The sequence below is a fragment of the Xenopus laevis genome, chromosome 1L (assembly GCF_017654675.1).
Source record: "Xenopus laevis strain J_2021 chromosome 1L, Xenopus_laevis_v10.1, whole genome shotgun sequence".
Lineage (NCBI taxonomy): Eukaryota > Metazoa > Chordata > Amphibia > Anura > Pipidae > Xenopus > Xenopus laevis.
The window spans coordinates 7,039,414-7,049,042 of record NC_054371.1 but is presented as its reverse complement, the minus strand read 5'-3'; the positions used below and the strand labels follow the sequence as shown (position 1 = coordinate 7,049,042).

The window sequence follows — 9,629 nt, the reverse complement described above, 5'->3', positions numbered from 1 at the left end:
GAGGTGGATGGACTAATAAAGCAGTGGATGTATAAGTGCTGCAGGTCAAAAAGAATATTCTTTTTCTAACCTCTGAGCTGCAGCTCCTCTCTGATGAAAGGCAGGAACACAAGAGGATGATGGCAGGAACTGACATCACACATGAGGAAGGAATAAGAGGAGGGTTTACAAACAAGGAAATACAGAGCCTTCCGAATAGCTTTGGTCACTAGGTGGCAGCATAATAAAGGTTAAGCATATAAGCATTAAACATATACACTAATGTGATGAACTTTTAACTGCTGGGGCAGCACAGTTACTGAATAGTAATGAACTTCAGGTATAGCTAGCATAGTATATTTATCATCTGGTTTATATAAACTTTATTTTCCCAAGTCACCTTGGTCACTGGAGTGTACAACAATCAGATGATAATTATTGTGATTCCTTCTCTGTTCAGCAGATATTTATGGATATCATGTTTAAGAGTAAAAATCTGGTGCCTGTGTCTATTTGAACTGTCAGTCTGTTCTCTATAAAATGAGGGTTGGATTAGCCAGTCCCCTTACTCTGTTCTACACATACAGCCCTGTACTGGATCCTCTGTGTCTCTCTGTGCTACTGACTGCTGCTGGGAAATGATCTAACCTTCCATCATATAATAATGCACATATTACTGTCCTATGGTGCAATTCTGGGAGACCTGGTTGTCCATAATCCTATAACAGTACTGATATACATGATAGTCCTGTGTGTGGGACCCTGCAGACCTGGGAATCAGCCCATCAATCCATCCTGTCATCTGGAGATCATTAAAGTAGTTCAGGAACATGAATATATACAAGAAGGAGACATTATGATTGGAGGAGTGATGACTGCACATTTAGATATGATTAATGTTACATTTCCGTTGACTGATTCTGAGAGATTCCTGTGCATTGAGTAAGTACCAGGCCCTTATATATTTATCAGAAAATAGGGAAATTTTATATATTTGATATAGACACAGAAACAAGGAGAAAGATTTGGAATGATTTCTGCCTGCATTGCATTTATTTTCCCTGCAGAAATAGGCGTTGTTTGATCTACATAGGTGCCTAATAGAGAAGGGGAAAATGATGTAAAGGTCAATGTCTTTATGCGCCATCATTAAAAGACTTAATAGCATTGAATGGGACACCCTTAAAGCATATTCTAGAGGGAAATATATATTGTGTATAAAGCAGTATTATAAGAATGCCCTTAATACTATAACAGACATCCAAAAACAGCTATCCCTGTCAGAAACTCTCTTTATTCAAAACCCTACCCCGGAAACCAAACAAGACTTCCAGCTTATGTTGCAAAAACATGCGCTAGCCCACACTGAGGTGGTCAATAAACAATTGTTATATCATCGTGCAAATGTTTTCGCTTCCGGGGAAAAAAACTGCAAATTATTGGCATTGTTAACTAAACTAGATAGAGACAGTATTACTATCCCTGCCATCAAGGATAGTCAAGATAGTGTGATTACTGCCCCGGATAAAATTAATGAGGTGTTTGTTTCCTACTATAAACAACTTTATTCATCCAAAATTAAGCATAGCCAGAAGGACATTTTCAATTACTTACAAGATATTCCGTTGCCCCAGTTAGGGACCCAGGAAAGGGAGTTTCTGAATCAACCAATTACTGATCAGGAAATTTTGGATGCTATATCTGCTTTCCCCCCAGGGAAGTCACCAGGGTTGGATGGTTTGACATCAGAATGGTATGGGATACATGGGACATTGGTAATGCCAAAATTAAAAAAGTTGTTTAATGCTGTTTTGGAGGGGGTAGCACTGCCGAGTTCCATAAGTGAAACATTGATTACATTACTTCTCAAGCCAGGAAAAGACCCCTTGCACTGTTCATCATACAGGCCCATTTCGTTGATAAATGTCGATGCCAAAATCTTGGCAAAAATACTTTCCAAACACCTTAATCAAGTTATACACTCTGTAATCTCAACTGATCAAACAGGTTTTAGACCGGGCCGGTCCACAGATATCAACTTAAGATGCTTGTATACTAAAATTGCAGTGAATCACGATAACAGTGGCCATAGAGTAATAGTAGCGCTTGATAATGAAAAAGCGTTTGATTCTGTCAAATGGAACTACTTATGGGAAATATTACAGTTTATGGGCATGGGAAATCATTTTTTGAAGTGGGTTAAGGCGCTGTACCATCAACCTAAAGCCAAGGTGAAAACCAATAAAAATATCTCTGAATTATTTGATGTTGCTAAGGGAACTCAGCAGGGCTGCCCACTTTCACCCTTGCTATTTGCTATAGCAATGAAGCCGTTGGCTATGTTGGTAAAAGAAGACGTGGAAGTATCAGGTTTAAGAGTTGGATCCCATGTTGAAAAAATTGCAATGTACGCAGATGATACCTTGTTATTTTCGGAAAGCCCGTACTTACCGCTTACGAAAGCATTGGATTTTATTAATGCTCACACTGCCTTTTCAGGCCTTAAGATTAACTGGTCAAAGTCTATAATTTTTCGGTTAGACCAATTTCTCCCGGACCTCTCTCTTATGCAAACTGATATGGAATGGGTGGATACGTTTATGTATTTAGGAATTTGGATAAATGAAGATTTACACAAATTTCTAGATTTGAATCTGAGCCCACTCTTGACATTGTTGGAAATAAAAACAAAAGCGTGGTCCCAGATTCCATTAACAGTCCTGGGTAAAATTAATTTATTCGACAGACCCCGATTTCTATCCCAAACTCATTGTTTAAAAGGCTGGATTCCCTTCTTACTACTGTTTATTGGGTGAATAATCACCCTAGAGTCTCTCTGTCTACTCTTCAATTACCCTCTGAAGCTGGTGGTTTGGCCGATCCTAATATGTGCTCATATTACTTATCTTCTAAACTAGTGACTGCATGGTGGTGGGTGTCTCCCTCCGGGTGCAACGCAGCTACCATTTTGGAATCTCATATATTAGGGTCCTCAGAAGCTTTAAAAAACCTTTTATACAGGGAGCAGGAGTAAACAGAGGAGTTACACCATTAAAAAAAGCAACTGTTGCTGACTGGAAACTAGCCCAAAAATGTTTTCGCAAGGAAAAAACTTACTGCTCGAAATTTTCTCCCTTATGGTTCAATCCGAATTTACCTCAATTGTTAACGATCCCTGATCCTCAACTTTGGGCGAAATATCAAATAAAGTACATTGGTGATATAATTGACCAAGGGATATTTATATCTTCATTTCTGATGAATGCCCTAAATTTGTAATGGAAAGTGAAGAACTTACCCCACGAGACATCCAAGATGGCGACTTCCCTGATCCTCAACTTTGGGCGAAATATCAAATAAAGTACATTGGTGATATAATTGACCAAGGGATATTAATATCTTCATTTCTGATGAATGCCCTAAATTTGTAATGGAAAGTGAAGAACTTACCCCACGAGACATCCAAGATGGCGACTTCCTGCTCCACCATGCGGCTCTTCCTGGTCGTAATATGACTGCGTCAGAAACGTGTCGCCCCAGGATTGGTCGCCGGCGGCGGAATGGACGCCGGCGTCAGAATGTGCAACGGCGTCAGGACGCCAACGGGAGGACGCCGGCGTCGGCGTCATGACGTCACTGTGTCAAGTTTTGGCGCCAACTTTGGACTATTTATTTCCAATTGCCCTTTCTGTCCTTGCCCAATTATAGGTCTATCTTGTATAGTTCCTGAGTGTGATTCTTGATATTCTGCTTATTCGTGTACCGACTTCTTGCCTGTTTTCATCGATTCTGATCCTTGCTGCCTGTACTGACCATTTGCCTGATTACGACTATTCTTCTGATAAATCCTTTTGTACCGCGAACTTGGTGTTGTTGTCTCCTCCTAGGTCCACACTACAACAGAGCCTTCGGGCCCTGACAGTATAATTGGGCCATGGACCCCTCTGAGGAGCCCCAAGTTCCTACTGATGTCGGCAGAGCCGTTCGTGGATTGGCTTCCCGTATGCACACCTATGAAGCCCAGCAAACCCACTTCGGCCAGGCACTTGAAGCAATCCTGGAGAAATTATCTGCTTTATCTCCTGTGGCTCCAGTCCCTATGCCGGTTCCTGCTACTCCGCTCCAGGTTTCCGAACCTCGCATCCCTGCACCTCCTCTGTATAGCGGTGATCCGGAATCATGCCGTGGTTTCATCAACCAGTGTGAGATCCAATTCACCCTGCTTCAAGGTCAGTTTGTCTCGGAGCTAGCTAAAGTGGGCTATATTATCACCCGCCTGCAAGGGAAAGCTCTGGAGTGGGCTTCTCCTCTTTGGGAGAAGGAAGATCCGGTAATCGACGATGCCAAGGCCTTCATCCGGGACCTTCGCACAGTGTTCGATGCTCCAGGTCGGGCTACTTCTGCCTCGGCTCGTTTATTCCAGCTGCAGCAAGGGATTCGTTCTGTTCCGGAGAATGCCATCGAATTCCGAACTCTCGTGGCAGAAACTTCGTGGAATAATGACGGATACCATGCTGCCTTCTACAACGGCCTGGCGATGCGCATCAAGAATGATCTTGTATCTCGTGAGATTCCTTCTCGATGGGAGGACCTTGTTGCGTTGGCTGTGAAGGTTGACACCCGACAGAGGGAGTTCCAAGTTGAACTTGACAGGGAGAGTGCTAGGAAGTTTTCCAGGTACCAACCCACCCTGGCTCCACGCTTCCAAAGACCCTTACTTCCCAGTCCGGCTTCCAACCTTTCTCCTCCTCCTCCTGCGGCACCTGCTACTTCTTCTTTACCACCTGAAGAACCAATGCAGATCAGGCGGGCACGCCTTTCCGAACAGGAGAAGCTCCGGAGGAGGGCCGCTGGGTTATGCCTCTACTGTGGGGGAAAAGCCCACTTCGTCCAGGAATGCCCAGTGAAGCCAGGAAACTCCAAAACCTAGGTAAGCTTGGGGAGACTTACCTGGGTGGAATTTGTTCTCCTCCCCATTCCTCTGCTCAACGCTTTCTTCTTCCTGTTCAAATCCAGTTCGGCTCCAAGAAGATCCCTTCTCAGGCTTTCCTTGATTCTGGGGCTGCTGGCAACTTCATGGATCGTGCCTTTGCTGATAACCATGCCATTTCGCTCCAACCCTTGGCAACCCCTCTTCGAGTCCTGGCGATTGATGATCGTCCCCTTTCTTCTGCCATCATCTCGCAATCTACTCAGGAACTCTCCTTCAAGGTGGGCACTATGCATTTGGAAAGACTGTCTTTTCTTCTTATCGATTGCCCTTCAACTCCCGTTGTCCTGGGATTGCCTTGGCTGTGTGTTCATAATCCGGTCATTGACTGGTCCTTTTCTCAAATTTCCCATTGGAGTCCATTTTGTGTACACAACTGTCTACCTGCTGTTCCTGTTGTCAAAGTTTCTTCAGTATCTTCAAGTTTTTCTCTCCCTCCTGTGTACCAAGCCTTTTCCGATGTCTTTGATAAGAAGTCCGCTGAGACTCTCCCACCTCATCGTCCCTATGATTGTCCTATCGAACTTTTACCCGGCTCCATGCCTCCCCGAGGCCGCACTTATCCCCTTTCTCCTTCCGAAACTTCTGCTATGAAGTCTTATATTCAGGAAAATCTTCAGAGAGGTTTTATTCGTCCTTCTACCTCCCCTGCCGGAGCAGGGTTCTTCTTTGTTGAAAAGAAAGACGGTAGTCTGCGGCCCTGCATTGACTACAGGGGGTTAAATAAAATCACCGTAAAGAACAGATATCCTCTTCCTCTCATCTCTGAACTTTTTGATCAGCTCAAGGGGGCTAGTTTCTTTACTAAGTTGGATCTACGAGGGGCCTACAATCTTATTCGGATTCGTGAGGGAGACAAATGGAAGACCGCTTTTAATACTCGTGATGGCCATTACGAGTATCTCGTCATGCCTTTCGGTCTTTGCAATGCTCCTGCGGTCTTCCAAGAATTGGTCAATGACGTTTTTCGTGATCTTTTGGGACAGTGTGTGGTCGTGTACTTAGACGACATTCTTATTTTTTCCAAAAACCTTTCTGATCATAGTTGCCAAGTGCGTGAAGTTCTTTCCAGGTTGAGGAAAAACAATCTCTTTGCCAAATTGGAAAAATGCACCTTCGAAGTTTCTTCCATTCCCTTTCTTGGCTACATCATTTCTCCACAAGGTTTTAAGATGGATCCCGCCAAAGTTTCTGCAATTTTGGATTGGCCCCTTCCTACCAGCATCAAGGCAGTTCAGAGATTTATTGGCTTCGCCAACTATTATAGACAATTCATCAAAAACTTTTCTTCCAAGATCCATCCAATCCTTGCCCTGATCCGTAAAGGGAATAAACCTCAACGCTGGCCCCCTCAAGCTCTCGAAGCCTTCAAGACCCTCAAGGAAGCCTTTTCTTCTGCTGCAATTCTTAGACACCCTGAACCCCTTCAACCCTTCTTCATTGAAGTCGATGCCTCTGATGTAGGAGCTAGAGCAGTTCTATCCCAAAGATCTTCTTCTGACAGTAAACTCCACCCTTGTGCCTTTTTCTCCAAAAAAATTTCTTCCCCTGAGCAGAACTATGATGTGGGCAATCGGGAGCTACTTGCCGTTAAGTTGGCCTTGGAAGAATGGAGACATTTGCTTGAGGGTTCTTCTATTCCGGTGACAATCTTTACCGACCACAAGAACCTTGAATTTATTCAATCCCTCAAGCGCCTCAATCCCCGGCAAGCCAGGTGGGCACTTTCTTTTCTCGTTTTAATTTTATTATCACATTTCGTCTTGGCTCCAGAAACAGGAAGGCTGACGCTCTGTCCAGAAGCTTTGCTCCTGAAGATTCCTGCCCTGAAGATCCTGTACCCATTGTGCCCTCTACCAAGATTATTGCTGCCTTGTTTCCCTCCTGTGCCTCTCAGTTACTTTCTGCTCAGTCTTCGGCTCCTGTAGAGACTCCTCTTGGTGTTGCCTTTGTCCCTCCGGAATTTCGTCATGCCATTTTATCCCAATCTCACAGTTCCAAACAGGCCGGTCATCCAGGGATTAAGAAGACAACCGAGCTCCTGTCTCGTCTGGTCTGGTGGCCGTCCCTAAGGAAAGATGTCAAAGACTTTGTTTTGTCCTGTTCCACTTGTGCTGTTTCCAAGTCCGGACATTCCCCCACCAAGGGTTTACTCTTGCCACTTCCCATTCCATTTCGACCTTGGACTCACCTGGCGATGGATTTCATTGTCGATCTCCCTGTTTCGTCTGGTCACACTGTCATCTGGGTGGTGATCGACAGATTCAGCAAAATGGCTCAGTTCACGCCTCTTCGGAAACTGCCTTCTGCTCCCGAACTCTCTGAACTTTTCATCAAACATATATTTCGTCTCCACAGGTTTCCTGCCGAGATTGTGTCTGATCGGGGTTCCCAGTTTATTTCCAAGTTCTGGAGATCTCTTTGCAAAGCTCTTAACATTTCCCTTCAATTTTCTTCTGCCTACCACCCACAGTCTAATGGAGCCGCAGAACGGGTCAATCAGGCTTTGGAACAGTTTCTTCGTTGTCATGTGTCCTTGTGCCAGGATGATTGGTCGGATCTTCTTCCCTGGGCTGAATTTGCCCACAACAACGCTCTGCATTCTTCTTCCCAAAAGTCTCCTTTCTTCTGTGTTTATGGTCTCAATCCTTTGGCTTTTTCCCAAGATTTTCTTCTTACCAATGTACCTGCGGCCAATGACCAAGCTGCTCACATGTTGGCTATTTGGCATGCTACTGCAGCAAACTTAGAGAAGAGTTCCCTGGTGCAGAAAAAGTTTGCCGATAAAAGGATTTCTTCCCCTCCATACATTCCTGGTGATAAAGTTTTTCTTTCCACTCGCAACATTCGTCTCAAGATTCCTACACCCAAGCTTGGTCCTAAATTCATCGGCCCCTTCCCTATCATCGAAATCATCAACCCTGTGGCTGTTCGTCTTCAACTTCCTCCTGAGCTGCGGATACCTAATGTTTTTCATGTTTCCCTGCTTAAACCTGCTATGTCTTGTCTTCTTCCTCTCCAGCTCCTGTTTTGGTTGACGATCACAAGGAATTTGAAGTCAAAAGAATCTTGGACTCTCGTATTTCCAGGGGCTCTCTTCAATATCTTATCGAATGGAAGGGGTTCGGTCCAGAGGAGTGTTCTTGGGTGAAAAGCTCGGACGTACATGCACCTGTCCTGGTTCGTAAGTTCCACAGACTTTTTCCTTCTTCCCCTAGCCTCGGTGGTCCTGAGGCCCCCCTAAGGAGGGGGGTACTGTAATGGAAAGTGAAGAACTTACCCCACGAGACATCCAAGATGGCGACTTCCTGCTCCACCATGCGGCTCTTCCTGGTTGTAATATGACTGCATCAGAAACGTGTCGCCCCAGGATTTGTCGCTGGCGACGGAATGGACGCCGGCGTCAGAATGTGCGTCGGCGTCAGGACGCCAACGGGAGGACGCCGGCGTCATGACGTCACTGCGTCAAGTTTTGGCGCCAACTTTGGACTATTTATTTCCAATTGCCCTTTCTGTCCTTGCCCAATTATAGGTCTATCTTGTATAGTTCCTGGGTGTGATTCTTGATATTCTGCTTATTCGTGTACCGATTTCTTGCCTGTTTTCATCGATTCTGATCCTTGCTGCCTGTACTGACCATTTGCCTGATTACGACTATTCTTCTGATAAATCCTTTTGTACCGCGAACTTGGTGTTGTTGTCTCCTCCTTGGTCCACACTACAACAGAGCCTTCGGGCCCTGACAAAATGTTATCAAACTCCAGCCTCTTTTATGAATATGGTCTGGTCATGTTGTAAGCTCCAAATATTTTGGAAAGAGATCCTAGCTGAATGTATGGAGGTTTCTTCTATCCCTTTGACTCTGGATCCTCTACCTATTCTTCTCAATTATGTTGAAAGTATAACCCCTATATGTAAAACAAGAAGTCTCCTGTTGGCTTTATTTGTCTATGCCAAAAAAATTGATAGCTATTAACTGGAAGGCTACTGCCGCGCCCACAAAAAAGCAATGGAAAAATATGGTGAATAACAATATTCCTATGTATAAATTAAAGAGGTCGTCTGGCTAAGTTTGATGCTATTTGGAATGATTGGATGGATACACACCTTCAGGTCCGGACTGAGAATTAAAATAGGCCCTGGCATTTCAGGTACACAGAGGCCCAAACAGCCCCCACCAGCCCACTAAATACTGACTTTCTATGGCACCTTATAGCAGCCCCTCTGGCATATGCCAGAACCCACAGATTGCCAGTCCGGGCCTGCACACCTTCCCCAAAATAGGTAGATGTGAAACCCACGTGGAGGTAACCCAGAGCTTAGAATGGAGTTTTTTTTTTTTAACAAATAGAGTCTAATCCATAACGAAGGTATTACACCTCTCGGTTTAGGTATGGTTGGCCGCCAGTTTGGGTTAGGTTGGGGGAAATGTATTGGGTGCATATACTTGTGTATTCAACAATGAATGTAAATTCATGTTTCAAAATGACATTTGCTGATGTAATGACATGTAACGCCTGAGTTATCGTTTTCAATGAACATCCATTGCAACCTCTGTAATGTGTGAAATGTATGTCAATGATAGATAGACACCGATATTTGAATATGTCAAAGTTTATTGAGCATGAACACAGATATAGATGCACTTGGAAAACTCAAT

General features: G+C 44.3%; 1 protein-coding gene across 1 annotated transcript in view; it reads left to right on the top strand.

The window, feature by feature from the left end:
• The first annotated feature begins 718 nt into the window (after window positions 1-718).
• The window catches only part of LOC121400413 (vomeronasal type-2 receptor 26-like), a 32,672-nt gene continuing 23,761 nt past the window's right edge, over window positions 719-9,629 (top strand). The window contains exon 1 of the mRNA XM_041583441.1: window positions 719-921. Coding sequence (XP_041439375.1) covers window positions 719-921 — 203 coding nt within the window. The remainder of the gene's footprint in view (window positions 922-9,629) is intronic.